Raw genomic sequence first — 22,086 nt, 5'->3', positions numbered from 1 at the left:
TCCGTATCTGAATGTGTAGACATAATTATAAATGTAGGTAAGAAAGTCTTTTCTCTTGTCCCCTCTAATACTTTCATCCTTACCTATTATTATTTTACTATTTGGCATTAAATGTGGCCTTTTCAATTTTCATTGTCCTAAATCATCTGAAGTCAGTAAAGTCACGAAGAAATGGCTCTCCGCCTCAAGGTAGACTACAATTGTTACTTTACAATATCTCCACTAGCTTTCAGGGTGCACGCTTGCACAACAGGGTCACCAGTCAGGACACGGGGCTTTTGCAATCCTTGTAACTTGCCGAGTTGGGGCAAAGCTTAGCACGCCCATTGGACGCCTCCGACTTCTGCACCCTTTGTTGCCCTTGCCTGCAACTCTGAACCTCCTCAACGTCTCTGTTCCTCCCTGTTGCTGTCAGTGAACCTTGCCATCAAGCTCTGCGTTTAACCTCCAAATGGGGGGCGTTCTTCTGATTTATTTAAGGGTGGCAAATGCATTATTGGAAACAGAAACGAACGATCACTGTATGATAAGGACGCTTGCAATGACGACAGGACCGATTCTGAAGTTTCGATCATTACTAAATCCTTGGCACAACTGCCACACCGAAGTGGCAAGTGCATCCATGGGGCCCCTCTCAGCGACAGCCCTACACTTTCACTACTCCCCTTCTCAAAATCCCAATCCATCCAACACGTAGGGCCCCATCCAAGCATATCCTTACAAGTCAATCCACATCCTAATCAGTTGCCACATCCACATCATCACCTGAACAGAGCTGTGCAGACTCCAGACCTCAAAAACCAAAGGCTGGTTTGGTTTTGTTGGTTGGTGAGTTCTATCCAGACTCCAGACACCCAACCTCCTCTTGACAACCATGCATGCCAAAGACCAAGGAACAAGCCCAAGCAAAGCAAAGCTCTCTCAGTTGTCAGGTTCATAGAATAGTATGCCAATCCTCTTGCTTCACTCTTCAGCTTCCTTCCTTCCTCCCCCCTTTGAAATAATCTTCCCTACTCCTTCAAGAAACATACCACCCATTTGCAAACATTGATTTGATCGAATTGCCCTTGAATTTCAACTCCACACACATCATGTTTAGAACACAAACACTTTCATACAAACAAGTGGGGATGGATTAAGCTTGCAAAAACTGCTCGGTTAGTTTGTTTGGTTTTGGTTCCTCGCATCCATGCATGGGCAATTGAGCATGAGGATGAGGTGCCTCAGGCCGGGCGGTCGCCGGCGATGCCCGCTTATTGGCGGCGACACGGCCGCCTTCTGCGCCTCGCTCGTCGAGGGGCTGGCGCACCTCGAGAGCACGCTGGAGGTTGATCACGGCGGCGGCGGCGGCGGCGGCGGCGGCCTGAGCTCGGGGTCGGTGTCCATGCGGTGGTGCGCCGACGCCATGCGGCTGGTGAAGCGGATGCAGCGCGAGATGCTGGCCATCTTCAGGAAGGCCGACGTGCCGGCGGCCGCCGTCCTCTCCTCCCGCGGTGGAGGTGCTGCCGGCGCCGGCGACTGGTTCGAGCACTACATGCAGGAGACCGCGGCGCTGCTCGACTTCTGCAACGCGTTCAAGGCCGCCGTGTCGCGGATGCACCGCTACTGCATGGTCGTCGACTTCGCCGCGCAGGTTGGCGGCGCCGCCGGCGACGACGGCGCGGGCGCGGCTGCTGCCTCGCTCGTCGTCGAGAGCGCCGCGGAGCCGGGCGGCCAGCAGGCCTCATCCGTCGCCGCCGTCCGCGACAAGATCGCGGAGGTGAAGGCGGCGGTGACCGAGGCGGAGCGGCTGGGGAGGACGATCATCTCCGGTAGTGCCGGCGGGGACGACGGCGGCATGGTCGTCGTCACGCTCGTCGCCAAGATCACGACGTCCGTCCTGGCCATGTTCATGCTCCAGGCGCTGGCCTCGCCGCCGGCCGCGCTCGACGACGACGCCGTCCGGCCCACGCTAGCCTCCGCCGTCGGCGTCCCGGAGCTGGAGCCGTGGTGCGAGTCGCTGTCACTGATCCACGCCCGGTTCCCGAGCCAGGCGACGGTCGCCGAGCACGAGAAGGTTGCCATGGTGGTCCAGGACCTCATCAATGGCAGGACCGACGGTGGAGGCCATGGCGGTCAGCAAGAAGAGGTGGCGAGGGGGCATGTTGAGCTGCTGAGAGCACGGTCAGGTGAGCTCAGGGAAGGGGTGGAGATGTTCGCCTGCGTTCTTGACGAAGTGTTTGATGAGGTGATCAGGGGCAGGAATGAGATGCTTGGGATCCTCAGAGACAAGGCTCTAACGTAACAGTAATGAGGTGAGTTTTAGATTAGCCTCTGGATCAATTGATGGATTAACCTTGTGTAGCTGGAAGAAGATCTTCTGAAGTAATAATGTTGCTGGGTTCGTGCTGATTTCTGTCTGATCAGTTGGGTTTCTGTTTTGCAAATGGTGTAGAAATGTAAAGAGTGTTGAGTATCGACATGTGTAATTGTGTATGTAGGTGTGGTGTGCAGATGATTTTATTTTCATTTCCCTATGGTTTGCAACTTGTATTATTTACAGTGTTTAACAAGAGAAAATTCTCTGTATGTACCCGCTGAATACTTGTAAAATCCAATATTGGGTCTACCTTCTACATACAAGGGTTATTATGGAGATAAAAAAATACAAGGGTTTATTATGGAGATAAAAAAATACAAGGGTTATTATGTGAACTGAGTACCTAGCAACAGTTATTAACTTATTTATTTAAAATGTGTAAGGGTTGCAATTATATAGATATACAAATATATCGCATGTTTCATATTGCACACATAAGGTTGTTCAATGAAAAGAGTTGCAAAGACCAAACATACACAGGAAGTGTGAAGATTTCACGAAATCAGGACAAAAATTGTGACTTGCTATCCTGGTTGAAATTACAGTGCATTTTCCTGTCGTATTGTACATTTCAGTAAGACCACAGAGAATTATAGAAGAATCATGGTCTTACTAAACAGTCCTACAGTATACACCGTGCATGACCAATCTGGGAAGTCCATGCACAACCATAACTTCTCCAGATTATCCAATGGACCATATTTTCCGAAAGAATAAACAGAACTTTACGGAGAACAAAGAAAACCAAGCAACTAGAAACTCCTAGTCCACCTTTGTCAACTGCAAAAAGTAAGGCGGGAACTGGCCTGCAGGATGGGAGTAACATATAAAGTATAAGCTCCTTGACAGGGGCATAAATCTCAAGATTGACAGCCTTGTGAATAGCTGAGCTGTATCAAAAGTACAATCCCTGATCTCCATTTCTTCTGCCCTCATCAAGAAGGATGTGTCATCTTGTTAGTTGTGGACCACTGTGTCTCTCTTCTGACCGATGATGGAATAGCTTTGCTATTGATCGCCTCTCACAATCCTGAAAAGTTGTAGAATAACATATTAATTTCTTGAACAAAATTCAAAATGATTGAGACTTGTAATCGTCAAACTAGATATGATGGCCAACTGTACCCACCTTAAACATATTGAGGCGAAATGGTTTGTCAGGATTCATCCTTCGAAGTTTCAAGTATGTATATGCAAAGCTGAGCTGGTCCCGAGGTGTGAAACGGTCAACCTCATTGTACCACAGGCAAGAGAATAAGTTGGACATTGGTGTGTGTTCCCTCACGATAAAAGAGCCTTCAGGGACATCTATAACAAGTAAAAAATGTTAGGTCAGCAGAATTAAGACAGCAGTATTAATATAGCAGGTAATAGAGCATACAGCTTGGTAGCAGCTTGTTGGGATCTGATGGGTTGAACCTTGTCAGTCCATCTGCTTGGTAAAACTCAAACTGCTGATCAATTATTGTATGATTGAACTTGTTCAGCTTTTTGTTTTGTGCTACTTCTTCCCAGACACAGTGCCGATCATAGTGATTGGAAATAGCATATTCAAAACCATGCCGCCAAAGAAAATACTCGAGGATAAGGATTGGATCAGTTTGTAGTCGCAATTTGCTATCCAACCAGATTGAAAACCTGATGCAGCAATGTACTTAGAATTGTCAGGGGATGGTAAATAAGAAAACAAAAAAAAATCAAAGGCCAAGTGAAAGTAATACTTGAATGATGCAAAATTGAGCAAAAACCTCACATAACAGATCACAAATTATTAGTCTGAATGAGCACCCTAGTGTTTGTATAACAAGAATATGTACTTGCCATAATATACTTTTCAGATTCAAAATTACTAATATTTTTTACAAAACATATAAAATTAACTTGTTGCGTGTTTCACCACAAATCTTATAGCACAACACAAATTAACATTCAATGCTGCAAATTTAAATACCCTAGAAATAAAATCAAGAAGATTTCTGAACAAAACCTGATGTACTTGGCTCAACTCAAGCCAGCATAAATATGTGTGGGAAAGAAAATAAAATTGTGACTCTAATTATAATGTGGGCACTATAACATTGTATCTCGAAATAAGGTCAACAGATTAGATAACAGCAAGTCAGCAACACTGACACTATTCAACTGAAGAATTGAAGAAACCAAAAGGTGTTACAATTTTAAGGAATTTGTTAGGCAAACAAACACGTGGAAACAAGGGATCAAGATGAGTTCCCCACTTGGGACACCGGGACTTCATCATACTGAATGAAGTTGTGTAGTCCCAGGGACAGGCAAGGGTTTAAAAACACATTTGTATTAATAAACAATATAATGGACAAATAAATCATTGCGCTAAATAGGTTCAACAGCCAAAAGGATTGTTGGAGATTAAAACATTTGAATAAAAGTTGACAAGTCCTATGCATGGTTAACCAGGGCAGGAACTATTATAGAGAAACTCACTCTTACCTCGATGTTGGGAAAAGCCTATGTGCCAAAAACTTTGGTATTTTCCCCACTCTCCGCATATCATTATAAGGCATATTCTTAATCAATATGATCTTCCATATACCAATGAAACCCATGCTGTCCATTTTCTGGCCTTCAGATTCTAAAGTTTGCAAAGTCACTTCATCCAAAAACATAGCAAAGCAAACTGTCTTCTTTGATAGACTTGTAATCTGCATAAATATATAGTAAAATATTTCTTAGGGATGCAACAGGATTTTTAAAATTGTGAAATATAGACCAAAATAGCAACTAGTGGCGCATCTTAAAACTATATTAACGCGAAGGAAATATCACCAGCTGTTTAACTTGCAGTTTAGATAATTTGTCGTGGGAAAATTGAAATATATTGTTTTCCATCTTCCGGCAGCCCAAATAAAAATGATTTTGATGACATATATTATCATTATGATATTTACTAGGACTTTCGATGGGTCTGCTATCTCGGCTGTAAAGCACTTTGTTTTTAAAAGTACCTGGAGTGCTAGAACCATGTAAATTGTAGTAAAGCTAGCTAGTTTCTATAACTTTGTTAGACAAGCCATATAAAATGATGATCTTTTGATGTGGACATATGCTTAGTGCAAATTGATACAAGCTGCTGAGTGTAACATGTGCAGGACATAGGAAGCATAATAAATTTACTACAATTTACCATCCAGAAAAAATATCATACCGTTTTGCCAAATGGAGTCCTCAGTCGATCAGAATTTCCAAAGATGCAGGAAGAGACAGCAATATGGCATTTGCTCATGTACTTTCTGTCATCATCTGATATATCAAAACCAGTGCTTGTACCATTCGGACCTTTAATGAAAGCACATTTCAACTGTTGGTCACGGGCTATGTACGACTCCTCTCTTTCTTGCAGGCTCTGGTGGCCAGCAAATCTTGGTTCCCAATATTCTGATCCAACAGGTCTTTCTTCAACATCTACATACTCCAAATTAAAACTAGCGAATTTCTCATTTCTCGCAGGCTCCACAAGTTGAGCAGTGGAGTTCAGAAACTTCATTTCACATGTTGAACCTGTTAAATTTATAACAACTCATTAAATTACCATATAAATCAAATTGCTGCTTGCTCCAGTCACAAAAAGTTCTAACATTTTAAGTTGAGTCATGTGGCGTAATGAAACTATCCAAAACATAATATCACAAGCTGTTTACAAATTGTTGTTGAACATTTGAGAATGAAGAGTAAATTTATGTTGAAAAGTAGTTTCATAATGTAACATATTAATTATACTTCATATATGTAAAGGTACATATTGGAGACCATGGTGATGTCCAAAATAACTGTCTTTTGTGACTGGATGTAGTGATTATTTTCCTTATCAGATGTAGTAATCATATTCATAAGCCTCATCATGAATCTCATAATTATTGATTTGGACTTGCATGAGATAGCTTTGGATAGGAGCGCTTGGAGACTAGCTATCAATGTGCCTGAACCTTGAACTTATTTCTTTCGGGTTTCATCTCTAGCCTACCCCAACTTGCTTGGGAAAAAAGGCTATGTTGTTGTTGTTGTTGTTGTTTGGACTTGCATGAGATACTAAGGCAAATGCATCATGGCATTGCCCCCAACATGCTCATATAACACCAGTTCCATGCATGTAAGGGGCCGTTTAGTTCCGAAAGAAAAAAAATTTGGGTGTCACGTCAATGGTTTGACCAGATGTCGGAAGGATTTTTTTGACACTAATTTAAAAACTAATTTCAGAACCCGCTTGGAAACCGCGAGACGAATCTTTTGAGGCCTTTGACCGCACCATTAGCACATGTAGGTTACTGTAGCACTTATGGCTAATCATGCCCTAATTAGGCTCAAAAGATTCGTCTCGTCATGTACATCCAAACTGTGCAATTAGTTTTGTCGTTTATCTACATTTAATACTCCATTTATATGTCCAAAAAAGGAGGCAAAAATTTTTGGGAACTAAACGGCCCCTAAATAGTTTGCAGGAGATGGTGAACTGCAGAAAGTTAGTTTTTCACACAGTTTTTAGGTATCCATATCCAACCGCACATCATGAATATGTTGTGACACCACAATACTAGTTGGCAATCAAATCCCAGTGATCCAATGTTTGGGTCATGTTATTCTTTTTGCAGTCATGCTCTAAGACCTTGGTAGTTACCAGGTGTGGAAGAACCTGTTAGAGGATTCTTAAAGAAGAATGTGTGTTTCTAAATAACTATAATCACCATACTAGTCACTACAGCAACACATGAATGTAAAAAAGGTCTTAACATCATTCACAACATAGACTTACCAAAGAGCTACAGTAATATATTAGAACGAAAAGGAAAACACAAAAAGTTTTTTTTAAGTTATACTAAGCTAGTGCCTCATTGGAATAAAAAAATGTCTAACAAGTAGAACTATAACATCAGGTTTCAAAATTGCAATTGCAGAGCTATAGCACTTGAACTTCAAAGAGAGAAACAGCTCACCAGACTTCTTATGTTTCGATTTCTTCTTGGACCCATGTTTCTTATCGCTAGTTCCTGAAGCCTTCTTTTTGTCCATGCTACTAACATCATGGCTATCAACAATCCCAGCACCTGTTTCTGTGCGCCTCTCAATGGCGACATCGTCCTTTTTCTCAGCACTTTCATGAACGCCATCACCAAGCTTCCTCCCACCATCAGATGCATGAAGGTGAGCATCCTCTAAATCATCCTGCGTATCAATGCCATCATCATACTCATCATCTGGATCAACCTCCTTCACCCCTGTTCCCGAGGCACCCATGGCTGCCGCCTCATACTGCTCCAACTCCTTCCTGCCCCCCTCATTGTACAAGGTACCTCCCTTCCCACCTTCAGACACATCCGGAACATCCTTTGCGCCACCGCCGGTCTCCAAAGTCAATCCTTTACCCTCAACACCTGCCTCGGCTGTCACACCTTTATCACCACTGCCGCCCGCATCGGCAGCAGTTTCGCTTCCACCCGAGATCTTCTCCTTCTCGTCCTCCGTGTAGTCCTCGTCACGGCGGCGATCGTCTCTGTCCCAGTACCTGGAGTCCCGCGCGCTCCGACCACCCCCGCCATGCCCGAACTTGAGCTCCTTCCAGCTATTGCTCTGGTTCCACTCCGGCAAGCTCTCCCCGGCGCCCGCACCTTGGCTGATCTCTGCGGAAACACATAAAACAGCGAGGCAACCAAGCGGAGAAAATTTACAAATCAAGCACGCAATGGTAGGTTCGTCAAAACGCGAAACTGGATCAGGAACGCTCGCGCGGCACCGAATCGCGCCGCGGACGGACACGGTGCGCGCCAAAGATGCCATTTTTATTTAGGAGAAGCGGGGAGGAACGGCGCCAGGAGCCCAACCCAACCAACCTGCGGGGCCGCGCGAGATGCGGCGGGAGAGGAGGAACACGGCGGCGAGGAGGAGGAGCGCGGCCGCGACAGCGGCGGCCGCGGCCGGCGAGCGGCGGCGCTGCGCAGGCTTCCCGGGACGGCGGATCCGGGAGGCGGGCTTGGAGGAGGCGTGGTGGGGCCGGTGCCAGTCGGGGAGCCCCTGGTGGTGGTGGCCGCCGCGGGAGTCGGAGAAGCCGCCGCCGTACTGCTGCCTGTACTGCGCCATCAGAGGCCGCGGCGGGGATGGCGGTGCTCGACGGCGGCCACCAGCACCATGAACGGCGGAGGGCAGGGGGAGGGGGGAACGGAAAGCGAGGGGCTTTCTTGTAATTCCGGCGGGGATTTGGTTGAGGGGAGTTGGTTAATTGCACGTGATGAACTGATGACGGTGAGGATTAGGAGTTGGTGAGACGGGGAGACAATTTGAGCCGACATGCTGGTACTTCTACCACGTACACTGGACTTGCTCCATTGACCTTTGCATTCCCATCTTGGAGGTAACTCAGCAGGGGAGTTTTGTTTTTGTATCAAAATAATTGTGTTTGTACAGCGGCGCCCTGTATGGCTAGTTATGGCTGGTAAGGTTGTCTCCAACAATGAGAACCTAATGACAACACCCATTCTCTTGTTTGGATCATGTATAGAAAAAAGTGGGCACCCAAAATAACCGGAACTCCAACAACACACGCAAATCCTCTGCTCTGCCTCGCCGCACCACCCGGAGCAGATTGCGTCATATGGAGAGAGACGACGCATTTATGTGTCTCCTTCCGGCCAGTATCCAAAATGGGTCCTCTGTCTGGGTGATCTGTTGGAGCATTTATGTGTCTCCTTCCGGCCAGTACCCAAAATGGGTCCTCTGTTTGGGTGATCCGTGGATGACTCATTTTGGGTTTGGGTGCCGTTATGGGTCACCTGTTTGAGACAGTCTAACTGGTACCTGATTCTAATTTGTTGATAGATAAAAGTATTGCTGGCTGGCTGCTGGATAATACTGATTTGGTCTGAGAGAAAAGAACCACTCGCTAGCTGGCTGACAAGCGAGCTAAACAGAGCTATTTCTTATTTACATGTTCAAATGATATGAATGCGTTTACTTTTAGTTTCAGAGGCGCAACGTTATTTTACACTAGTTATTAAAGGAAACCCTACATGTCACCACTTGGTTATCCATGCATCTAAAATCATTTTTTGCTGCCTTATTACCATTTGAAGCAGCTTTGCTGAGTGTTTGGGACATTAATGCTCGTTTGTAGGCATTCTTTCTTCACTGTTAACAAAAAGCGTAATTTTAAGAATAGTTAGGGGTTAATGAATTTTAAGGACTCTTTATCGGCTTCCTTTCGTTGCACCAATCTTTCAATAAAGGGGCAATTGCGTTTCTACCCTCACTTTGAACCTCAATTGCGATTTTACACTCATTTTCTTTGACTTTGCATTCTTACACTTACTGTTTGCATACGAAGCTTCCGTTTACCCCTATTCGTACACCGTGAGATGCATCCCGAATAAAACAATTAGAAAAATAACAAAAGTCCTGCAAAAAGACAAATGTACCCCTTATCCTCATCTCTTCTCCTCCAAACAGATCTGAGGCCCGAGTTGACCCTCTCCTTTCTCTCGGGCCTAGGGGCAGCGCCCTAGCTACGGCGGCAGTGGCCTAAGGCAGTGAGTTGCGAGCGGATTCCGGTCAAGGGGCGCGGCCAATCTGGAATTTGGATTTATTGTATCGATGCAAATTGGATTTGGATAGAAGGGTACATTCTTTTATTTTAGATAAAGAATTTTGCTGATTTATTGCTATATCCAATTTATAGAATTGGTTTTCACGGTTTAGGCTGCTCCTATTTCGCTCGCCGCTACTACGGGAATCGCTTTTGCTTTCTTTTCCTCTGGCTACTAAGATGTTTCAGTTCGCCAGGTTGTCTCTTGCCTGCTCATGGATTCAGCAGGCAGTTCAAAAGGTTGACCTATTTGGGAATCTCCGATAGGATCTTGAAATCAGACAGGGAGGGCTTATTCAGTTTGGTCAGAGGCGAATTGAAAGCTAAGCAGTGGTAATTAAGACCCCCGGGTGAAAATAGGGATGTCTCCTATGTTACCCATAATATGTGGAAGTATCGACGTAATTTCATAGAGTCATTCGATCTTCTTCTGGATCAATGTCACTACCGAGTTCTGCTACTGGAAGAATTCCGCTTTGGCTGATAGGTACTGTAACTGGTATTCTTGTGATTGGTTTAATAGGTGTTTTCTTTTACGGTTCGGAAAGAAATTTTTTGGAAGCTCCATTGCAGGATTCAAACCTAACCATTGAACCTTACTAGGGCTTGACATGCCGCGAATCCTCTTGAAAGAGAGGGGTGCTTTGCATTTATTGCGATTCTTTCTCAACTATTATTCGAATTGGAATAGTCTTATTACTTCAATGAAATCATGAAGTATTTCTATTTTCTATAAAATAGCATAAAACCCGAATTTAGGTTTGAAATAAATTTAGAAGAAATCCAGCCACTACCAATCCTTAAACATTTCTGGAAACCACACTGGATCAGGGTAAATCCATTAAAAAAGGGCAAATTTTAGCGGAGGGAGCAGCTACAGACCTACAGTTGGTGGGGAACTTGCTTTAGAAAAAAAACATTTTAGCTTCGCGGCCGGGGAGTTGGTGGGGAACTTGCTTTAGAAAAAAACATTTTAGCTTCGCGGCGGGGGGTCTTCTTAATAGAAGAAGGGACATTTGGCTCAATAAAATCCTTTTTTTTAAGATGGAATCTTCCTCCGGGGTACGCGGCGGCCTGGCAGCTGGGCCCGGAGCTCTGCATCGGTCAGGGGGCACAACGCGTAGCCTCGACCAGGGGGGTGCGTGGTGCCCTGGCAGCCGTGTCCTGCACGGCTATGCTGCCTGCACGGCTCTGCATAGGCGCGGCCAAGCCGAGGGCTCGCGGGCGGCGGCCTGCGCGTGGCTCTGCCTAGGCGCCGCGTGGCAGGGAGGGGCACGGGAAGGCAGGCGGCACTACTCAGCAAAGATGCGGCAAAGGGAGCCCATGGAGTTAGAGTCCAGAGCTATGGAGTTGGTGTCCAAGTATTAAATTTGTATCTCTTACTGTGTATTATCTAATTGCGGGACGAATTAACTTCGGATTTAGACAATTAGGCTAATTTAGTTTCAATTGCTATAATTTGTAGGCCAAATCAGATGAGCTTGAATCTTGTCGTTAGAGTTTGGTCCTTCTTCAGTTCGCCTGATAGAGGACCAAAACATTGATGCGGGATATAACTTTGCCAACTCAAATGGTTCACATCCATAACTATACCGCTGCAGTTGGTCGATTTTATAGCTGAGCACTATATGTGGGGTTCGAAATAACACCTTACTTTGTGGCGTGAGTTAGAATACTCTATGGAGATAAAATCTAATGAACAGCTACTTGAGTGGTTTCAACTGAACCTAAAGAAGGGAGTAGTTCAGATTAATGCCCAGATCAATGATTTCAAGGGCTCATTGCAGTGTTCGCCAACCAAACGTAGGTGCCACCCATATGTAAGAAATAAAGCACCCACCACCAGCAATGAAAGAGCCACTGAGGGACCTACCAATGTGGGCTGCACCAATGAGAGAGCCACATCAACATGTAAGAAAAAGAGAGATACCAAATGTAAAGGAAAAGGTGGAGATGATGATGACTGTGTAGGAGTTGATGAGGAGGGCATTTATTCTGACACTAATTCGCTTGTGGTGCCAAGTGATAGCAGCTATGACAGTGACTTAGCTGCATCATCTGACTCTGATGATGACTACTCTGATCCTGAATTTGATCCTAATGGTGAAGTCATTGACAATGATGATGAATATGACCCTCCCCTTTTTATATGATGTTGATAATCCAATTATTGATGTAAATGTGGTGTTCCAAGATGTGGATCAGTGCAAGTCTGCAGTTACCCATCATGCAATGTTGCATGATCATGCTTTTGAGATTGTGAAAAAAAGAAAAGAGTAGATTTAGAGCTAAATGCAAGAGAGCCGATCAGGGCTGCAAAGTGGACTTTTTTTGCATCAACGAGTATAAAATACATTGGCTGCAAGATAAATAATGCTCATTCCAGTCCTTTTCAGCAAGTAATTAGTGCCTTCTCATGTAATTTCAGCAAGTAAATAGTGCCTTCTCATGTCATTTTCAGCAAGTAACTAGTGCCATCTCATGTCATTTTCAGCAAGTAACTAGTGCCTTCTCATGTCATTTTCAGCAAGTAATTAGTACCTTGTCATGTCATTTTCATCAAATAATTAGTACCTTCTCATGTCATTTTCAGCAAATAATTAGTACCTTTTTCGATGATTTGTTGCATGTTAAGACTAGTGGTCCAAAACATACTTGTGGTTCTTTCAACAATTATCGTGAAACAATGGCCTCAAACAAGTGGGTTGCTGAAAGAGTGGTGGGTTTGTTGCGAGAACACCTTGAAATGGGACCAAAGGATTTGCATAGTAGGCTGCAGAAGAAGTACTCCATAGATATTCCATATCATAGAGTTTATAGAGGCAAACATAGAGCAATGGACATCATATATTGCAAGTGGGATGACAGTTATGACTTGCTACCGACCTATCAAGCTGAACTATTCTGACACTAAAAAAGATGATAATGGTGATTTGTGTTTTAGCAGGTTTTTTGTTGCTCTCAAATCATGCATTTATAGGTTTTTTACAAGGTTGTAGACCCTACATTGCCATGGATGCCACACACTTGACAGAAAAGTCCAGAGGTCAGCTGGCAGCCACGGTTGTCGTGAATGGTCATAATGGCTTATGGTGTGATTGAGACCGAGTCTAAAGAAAACTGGACTTTGTTTGTCATCAACTTGAAGAAGGCTATTCGTACTCCTTCTGGTTTTGTCATTAGTACATGTGCGGGAAAAAGTATAGAGTTGGCTGTATATAGAGCTGGCTGTACATAGAGCTGGCTGTACATGATGTATACCCTGGAGTTGAGCATAGAGAATGCATGGGACACTTGTGGAAGTTAATGAAGAAGAATTGATACGGTAGTGAGCTTTATGGTAAGAATATGTGGTGTGCTGCCAAGAGCTTCACAGTTGACAAGTTCAAATACTTCGTGGGCAAGATAGAGGTGAAGGATCCTGGTGCACTTGAATGGTTGGAAGAGAATCGTCCATATGTTTAGAGTAGAAACAAATTCTCTGAAGATTGCAAGGTAGATTACATCAACAACAACCTTTCTGAATGTTTCAATAGTTGGGTGTCAAAAACTAAGGACTTTCAAGTTGTTGAGATGCATGACAAGATAAGACAGATGATAATCAATAAAATGGTTTTGAGGACCAAAATTGCTAGAAAATGGTCAGGAAAAGTCATTCCAGATGTTACCAATGCTCTGAGTGCTAAAACCAAGACCATTAAGGACCATGAGGTGTTGATATGTGGGACTGGAACAGCAGAAGTAATTGTGAACAGATTCAGACATGCAGTGAATTTGGAACAAAAGATATGTAGTTGTAGGGCATGGCAAGTGACTGGAAAGCCATACACTCATGCTTTAGCTTTCATTGCTAAGCTTATTAGGCATGTATACATAGATGAATTTGTTGATGACTACTTCTCTGCTGACAAATTTAGGAAGGCATATTCAGGCACTTTCAATCCTATGACATCTAAGGATAGTTGGGCATGTGTTGATTTAGGTTACAAAATCAAGAAGCCTAAATTCAAAAGGAAACCTGGGAGGCCAAGAGTATCTAGAATGAAATCATATGATGAGGCTGGCACTAGCAAAAAGCAGAAGCCATATTCTAAATGTAATGAACTAGGCCACATAGCCAAGCATTGCCAAGGAGGTCCCACTGCTAGTCAAAAGAGGAAGATTTCAGCTTCACAAGATGGATTAACTTCACAAACCTCAGTGTGAGTGATGAATTTGTATCTGTATTTCTTTTTTCTTTTTCATGTAGTCAAATTGTTCATTGATGCATTTTCTACATTTATGTGAAGTGCAAATGCAACAGAAAGAGGGAGAAGGAGAGGGAGAGGGAGGGGTAGAGGAAGAGGAAGAGGGATGAAAAATCCAAGTGAAAGTGAAACTGGAATAGAAGGTGCTGGAGGAAGAAGGGGAAGAGGAAGAGGAAGAAGGGGAGGAACAAGAGGGCGATTGGCTGCATTGTTAGGAATAGATGCTTGAATGTGAGATGCAACCAATGAACATGTAATATACTAGTTACTTTTGTTGGACACCTATGTTAAGAACTTAGGATGTGATCTGGTGTGCTTCTCTTTTGGACATGTATGATGGGGATGTGATATGGTGGTACAATTTTTTTGGATATGTGTGATGGGATGTTATCTATCTATATATATGCATGTGGTTTGAACTTAGTTGTGCGTGTTATGATGCTGCCCAAATTCTGTCATATTAATATTGAAATATTGATGCAATATAATGCAAAACAAAGGTATATTCACAAAGTTCTAAAAAAAGTAGGGGTATATTCGCAAGGGCAAAATTGTCTTCTTTGATAGCGTTAGGTGCTGTTGACGGAGTAGGGGTAGAATGAGGCTTCATTTCGAAACATAGGGGTAAAAATGCAAAATCAAAGAAAGTAGGGGTAAAATCATAATTGGGGTTCAAAGTAAGGGTAGAAACGCAATTGCCCCTTCAATAAATATACTTGCAAAAAATAATGTTTCTATAAACATACTTGGTTGTCAATAATATGTTTGGCGCAAGTAAGTGGCTCGAGATAACGGATAGAAAAATTAGTGTGACAAAACTTGAATGCTAAATAAAAATTAGAGTAAAATGTATCGGAGGTCCACCAACTTATAAGAGTGTGCCATTTAGGTCCACAAACTCCAAAAGTGTATTTTTAGATCTATTAACTAGTAATTTGTGTTATTTAGGTCCATAAACTATGAAAGTATATTTTTAGATCCATAAACTTATAATTTGTGTCAGGTTCATAAACTTCGAAAGTGCATTTTTAGATTCATGAACTTCGAGCAATCGTGTGGCTATATGTCACACCCGATTTTGAAGGAATAAACCGAGCAATAAATCATATGTGCGCCAGGATCAAATTACACACATATGACGACAATAGTAAATAACAGAAGCAATGTCGTAAAGTACCGAAGTTATTTATAACAAACCAAGGTGAAAGTCATAACATAAATAAATAGCATTTCAATTTGCATTTATTCTAGCAGCGGACTTATCCAACTCCACATGTAGCTGACGGGGGGAAACGTACGCCTAGAAATCCTAAATGTCCTTTGGGAAGTCCTCAATTGATCTTGGTCTAAGCAGTGTTGATATAGCAAGTGTGAGTGCATGACGTACTCAGCAAGTATATTGGAAAAATAAATGACATGCAAGGCTAAATCAAGGAATAAGGCTAGCTGAATAAGCAATAAGCATTTTAATTAAATAGTTGATTAAACTAGCATTACTACTTAAATGAATTCAAACCCACATTTATGAAAAGAATTTAAATACTGAAGTAATAAATAAGCCTTGGACAATTGAACAACTGAATTAAGCCATGATTACAATTAAGTAGACATGTGAGGGTCTGAGCCGCTCTTGACCTTGAGCACGGCTGATATACCAATTTTCACTCTGCAGAGGTTGCACACTTTACCCACAAGTTGTGTCTCCCTTGATGCTCGGGTTTGCAAAGCCCTTAAAAACTTCTTTTGGTGAGTGGTAGGAATTCACTACGAAGCCTTTACAAAGACTCTCTAACTAGTAGTAGCCCGCTGAGATTTCAGCCGCTAGGCGAGTGCACTCTCCCCCAAAGCAAGCGTACCCCGAAGGCATACCAAAACCCCTTTGGCAGGCCGAGTACCCCTCTTAAACCTAGTCCCCCCCTTGCGCCTTTCGGTAAGCTACTAACAAGCTAGAGAAATCTAATTAATTATCCAAGACCAGAGCCATGTAGTTCTTGTGGTTGTGTTGTTTTCCTGGGTGATCGCTCCATGGTTGATTTTAATTATCATTATCAAAGTTTCATAATATTCATCAAAGAGTGTAAACCATGTGTCAAGTATAAATCTTTCATTAACCACCTATAACTATTGTTCAGCGGCTAAGCATATACCCAAAAGCTTTTATGAAAGAAAACCCGGCTATTCAAGGACATGGATAGTAACAAGGATAAATAGGTACACGATCAATTTAATGCATGCAAGCGTAAAGTAAATGTGAGTTGGACCAAATGTGATCAAGGAATATACTTACCTTCCTCGTTCACTTTCTACTGCTCAAGGTCTTCGAAATCTTGATCTTGAAGGTTCTCGAACGGCTCTTCGTCTAATCAACACGAACACGCCAAGCAACACGAGCACATACAAGCAAACAATATAAATAAATTAAATTAGTACACCAATCAATGAAACAGAGGTAAAACACTTAAAAACAGGTTCTACACATTGTAACGATCAAAACGGTACCAAGAACGCTTAAAATGGAGTTAAAACGGTAAAGATACGCTAAAAACGGCTCTGCAGGGGCTTATTTGTGAGAAAAATAGCTAAAAGGGCTTAATAGACATAAACCAGGGACTAAAACATAATTTTGTATAAAAATACGAGGACCAACATGTCAAAAGACTAAACTAGATGGCGGGTTCTATTTTGGAAAAGTCCAGGGGTTTTCTGCAATAAAAAGAATCAAAACAGAATTATTTTTGAATAAGCTTGGACTGCGGGTTGATTAGGTAAAAACAAAGGGGCTTCTTTGTAAAACAACCAAGGCTGACCAGAGGGGTTTCTGTTGACTCGGCTTGGATCCATTTCCAAGCTCGCCGGCGATGCACCTAAATGATGCCACGCCGCACGAAAAATAGCGCTGAAGGGCGCTATAGCATGCGCGCAACGCGGGGAACACAACTGGGGGGACTTTGGGGCTCGGGGAGACGCCGGTGGTGGTTGACGGTGAAGTGAGGTGGCCGCGGAGGTCCAGCGAGCACGGCCAAGATTGACTGAGCGCCAAAGGACACCAAGAAGGAGCGGATTCGGTCCAGTAGCTCACCAAGAAGCGAAAACAGGTGGCGGTGAGAGCGGAGAGGTGGCGGCGGAGTTGATCGGTGGCGGCACAGAGGTGATCGGCGCGGCGCGACTCCGTACGTGCGTGCTCTGCACGAGGGCTAGGGCGAAAAGGTGGCGCTGTGGTGTGAGGGGTCCGCGAGGCCGGGTTTTACGGAGGAAAAGGACGCGGCCGGGAGGCCGACTCAGCCTTGGCATGCGGGCACGCGGCCCAGGCGCGGCGGTGCAGGAGTCCGCTCTGGACACGGCGAGGGGAGGGAGATGACGGGTGGGCCCCGCCCGTCAGCGAGAGTGGCGGAGGAAAAAGTGGAAAAAAGAAAACTGGCCGCTAATGGGCTGGAGAAGAGAGGAAGAAAGAAAACGGGTCGGCGGGTGAAGGGAAAAAGAAAAGGAAGGGAACGGGCCGGCGTGGAGGGAAAGCGGGCTGGTGGCCCAGGAAGAAAAGAAAAACGAGAAAAGAAAATGGAAAAAAGATAAATGAAAAGGAAAAGATTTTTAAGTCACTAGAAATTAAAATTAAATCATAGAAAATAGATAAAAATCTCAAAAAAATTTGAAATTTTTTGGGAGCTTTAGAAACTCAAATACATTCATACAAAAATAAAATATGCACCAACATGAATGCAATAATTCAATTTAAATTCTATGGTGAGTTTTAAATATTGCAAAATTAATTTCTTTTGACTCCAAAAATTGTATAACTATTATGAACAGTTTTAGAAGCAAATTTTTAGGGTGTTATACTATAAACCCTTAAAGGTCGCCCCGATATAGCTGTCCATGAATATCTTTCAACCTCTTACCGAGTACTACTCTGAATTGACCCAAGTCTAACATCGTCACAAGATTTTTTGCAACATCAACTTGCACCACCACATCCGGCCACCCACACCACGGAGGATATAATACCCCTACCACGGTACACATGTTGTTGAGTCCCTGTATAATCTCCTCAATCTTTTCAAAGCAATCACCTCCTACTCTCCACCCATATTACGGGGTTATATATGGATATAAGCTCTAGAACTCACCAATGGCAATGGCAGTTCGAAAGCCTATTTGAATCCCAATACATGTTAATAACTTCCAAAATGTCTTCCACCCCCTCTCCCCTCCCTATGCACTTGATTTGAAATTGGGGCTCAAATTTCACCATTCTAACGAAACTCCAAAAATATGTGAAAACAGTGTAGATTCATATTGGTGTGGTATCAATGCATAAAGACTAGGTAGAGGGGTATGGACCTAGGTGGCATAAATTACAAGCTTATGGACCTAGAAATGAACTCTTAGAGTTCATGGACCTAAGTGCCACAAATTACAAGTTTATGAACTCAGAAATGCAATTTTGAAGTTGATGGACCTACGAAACACCTTTCTATAAGTTGATGGACCTCTGGTGCATTTTACTCTAAAAATTATTATAGGACGGAAGGAGTATTTATCTTCAGTCAACACGCTGGATTCAGATTTTTCTCTAAGGGCTAATATAACTTTCTCTCTTCTTGCTATGTTATCTCTTCTAATTATGACGTGATGCCACAGATTCTGGCTCCCTCAGACACCGAAAATCATTATTCATGATTTCGAAAAGAAAAAAAAAGAGAAAATCATTGTTCATTTGCCCGTCGTATTTTCAGCTGGATCTGCTTGGATTCGACGTGGACACAAACGATTGGAATTGAGCTTTAGGCGACGTCAGGCAGATTTGGGACGCGCCAGTTTTTACGATCGACACTCGTGGTTGGGCTTGGGCCGACTGAAAATCGTGCTCGATGATTGGGCCCACCCAGATTGGAGAGCCTTAATCGGCCCAGTGAAGACTAGCGGGAGTTTTTTTTTTTGCAAATAATGAAAGTATATAACTTTTTTAAAAACTACGTAAATGGATTTTGGGCCCACGTTGTTGACACACGCAAAAGCAGATGCTCGTGCCACTCGACGAAATTCTTCTGGTAATCGTCAAAAGGGAAAAGATGCTTAATTTTGTGCCATTTTCACCCACAACCAAAAGAATCGGTCCATTCTTTTATCGAAAGCACGATTTCCTGGCGCTACCAGCACTGCACTGTAGATTTGGTATGAATATTCAGCAATGTCCAGGTATGAGCTACGAATATTCGGCTAGATGTTGGACGCGAAATTTTTTAGCATTATTTAGGTGCTTGTATGCATACGTAGACACATATACCCACCGCTATGAATTCACTCAGCGCCTTGCAATGGATAGCTTTTTGCAATCGACAGGAACGTCACCTATTATTCAAAGAATAAAGCAGCAGGAAATTTCTAAACCAAAATTAAGACATAGCTGAGAGATATGTTTGGTATTTTCGTTTCAACATCACAAATAATGCGTCCTTTTTTTCTAGTATACCTGATAACTCACCTATGTATGAGACATTATCATTATTTCAAATGAATATGAGTCATTCATTCACCTATTCACCTACCAGTTTCTTTGTCTTCTCCTTGTAAATGAAGGAGGTATAGTTTGTCATCTTCCCCTTATATATGTTGTATGAGAACTCAAATTTTACACGACTACATATTTTGTGGCCTGATTATCTTTGTATAATAAAAATAAACTTATGATAATGATGCACGCACCAATGTAGAAATAAAAACTACATACTGATACTCAATAATCCATACTTTTCAATAATCATAAAAATATTGAACTAAATTTACCAAGTTCAGTAACAGCTCATGAACAGCTCATCGGTTACTAAACTATTGAAAATTTGTTAATTCTTCTCAATCTAGCTATATATTGGCAAAGAAAAAACTGCTAGACCTAAGATCTAAGATGTATAATAGCACACGGAATTATATAACTTTTTTAAAAACTATGTAAATGGATTTTGGGCCCACGTTGTTGACGCATGCAAAAGCAGATGCTCGGACCACTCGACGAAACTCTTCTGGTAATCATCGAAAGGGAAAAAAATGCTTAATTTTGGGCCATTTTCACCAACAACAAAAGAATCGGTCCATTCTTTTATCAAAAGCACGATTTCCTGGCGCTACCAGCAAGGCAGCACTGCACTGTAGATTTGGTATGAAATATTCAGCAATTTCCAGGTATGAGCTACGAATATTCGGCTCGATGTTGGACGCGAATTTTTTTAGCATTATTTAGGTGCTTGTATGCATATGTAGACACACATACCCACCTCTATGAATTCACTTAGCGACTCCTCGCAATCGACAGGACCATCTCCAATTATTCAAAGAATAGAGCAGCAGGTAATTTCTAAAAAAAAAATTAAGAAAATGCAAGTATCGTGCCTAGTCAAGGACTAACGTTGAACCTAAGTGGGTATTCTCTCCATCCTAAAATATAGTGCATTCTAGGATTCAAACTTTCTATAAATATAAGATTTTTTAGGTTGAAAGCGGATCTAACCATCTGAAAGTGGATCCCAACAAAAAAATGTGCATGCAACCTTTTAGGGGAGGTGCATGTGGGAGAGGTGCATGAGAAATGACATGCTACTTTAATTAGCATATATTTAGTGATCCAAATAGAGTCACGATGATTAATAATTAGGGGTAGGAGAGTATTTTCTACACAGTCATAATCTGTTATAAAAACTTCAGAATGTCCTACATTTTAGGATGGAGGTAGTAGGTTCCAACCAACTGAGCGTAGCTCTCATTTGGTATTTGTCGGTGTATACCGCCAAGCAGTAGAATTTGTAGGTAGGGATCGACTGCCCTGGAACTCGATGGTACAAGAAATACAAAGATTTAGACAGGTTCGGGCCGCGAGTTTGCGTAATACCCTATGTGCTGTGTGGTTTGTATTGCCTTAGGTGTTGATGATTGTTTGGAGGGGGTCCCTGCCCGCCCTTATATATATCCGGAGGGACAGAGTTACATGGAAAGTCCTAGCCGAGTACAGTTGGAGTCCTACTATAACACAATTGGGTAGTTTCCTTTGTACTGCAGCTAGTTCTACGCCAATTCGAGTAGTTACAAAAGAGGTAAGGTACATCCATGATCTATCCCTTACTCTAGAACATTCTATGCCTATAAGCAGTCCCGCTGCCCCGGGTCTGACAAGCCCCCGAGCTCTTCGTAGCCGAGTCCTGCAGGCGTTGAGTACTTGGCTGGGCGTCTTCGAGTACTTCGAGTAGTCAGATCATCCATCTGGTTGCTTCTGGGCCTTTCTTCAGATACGTCGAGTAGTTCTCCAAGTACTTCCGTTTGCTTCGAGGCTGTGAGGTGCTCAAGTCCTGAAATCTTGATCATATATGGTGCGCGAAGTACTCGCGCTCCATATGGAGTAGCCCCCGAGCCTTAGGTTGAATTGAAGAATCAGGCTGAGGGTCACTTCAGTCTTTTTCTTGTTTATTTTCCAAAAAAAATAAAAAATAAATCTTTGATGCACATATCCCGTAGCCCCCGAGCCTTAAATCAAAATCCCTTTTGCTGCGAGTAGCCCCCGAGCGAAGATTTGAAATTAAGGATTTAAGACGTGGCATCAAATTTTATCCTTCAAAGTATTTGCAGGATTCATCAGATCTGGTATTCGAAAAGACTTCTTTTTCGGGCGAAATCCCAAAAAAAATGATGCAATTGGATACGCCACATTGATTGCACCCGAAATAACTTCAGGAATAAAACCCGGGATGTACGGCTCTTTATTCAGTGCCCACATGGGACGTTACTGTTTGGAGAATCTGCATTATTACGTCTTTGACTACGTCCGTGAATGCCGCCATGAACACTGCCATGAATGCGTTTGTGAAACTTTCACTGTTGAGTCACGGGTT

General features: G+C 42.9%; 2 protein-coding genes across 2 annotated transcripts; one reads left to right on the top strand and one right to left on the bottom strand.

Annotated features, from left to right (window-relative positions):
- The first annotated feature begins 833 nt into the window (after positions 1-833).
- LOC120685422 lies at positions 834-2,574 on the top strand. Its single transcript, XM_039967345.1, has one exon. The coding sequence runs from the start codon at positions 1,190-1,192 to the stop codon at positions 2,282-2,284; it is 1,095 nt and encodes a 364-aa protein (XP_039823279.1). The 5' UTR covers positions 834-1,189; the 3' UTR covers positions 2,285-2,574.
- A 258-nt stretch (positions 2,575-2,832) lies between these two features.
- On the bottom strand, positions 2,833-8,592 carry LOC120685421. Its single transcript, XM_039967343.1, has 7 exons — positions 8,221-8,592; positions 7,327-8,010; positions 5,544-5,896; positions 4,829-5,040; positions 3,741-3,997; positions 3,489-3,667; positions 2,833-3,389 (listed from the first exon to the last, which is right to left on the bottom strand). The coding sequence occupies exons 1-7, from the start codon at positions 8,465-8,467 to the stop codon at positions 3,309-3,311; spliced, it is 2,013 nt and encodes a 670-aa protein (XP_039823277.1). The 5' UTR covers positions 8,468-8,592; the 3' UTR covers positions 2,833-3,308.
- Between the last annotated feature and the right edge of the window lie 13,494 nt (positions 8,593-22,086).

This window comes from Panicum virgatum, chromosome 8N (genome assembly GCF_016808335.1).
Source record: "Panicum virgatum strain AP13 chromosome 8N, P.virgatum_v5, whole genome shotgun sequence".
Taxonomy (NCBI): domain Eukaryota; kingdom Viridiplantae; phylum Streptophyta; class Magnoliopsida; order Poales; family Poaceae; genus Panicum; species Panicum virgatum.
The sequence above is the reverse complement of the archived record's forward strand: the minus strand, read 5'-3'. Positions and strand labels throughout refer to the sequence as shown.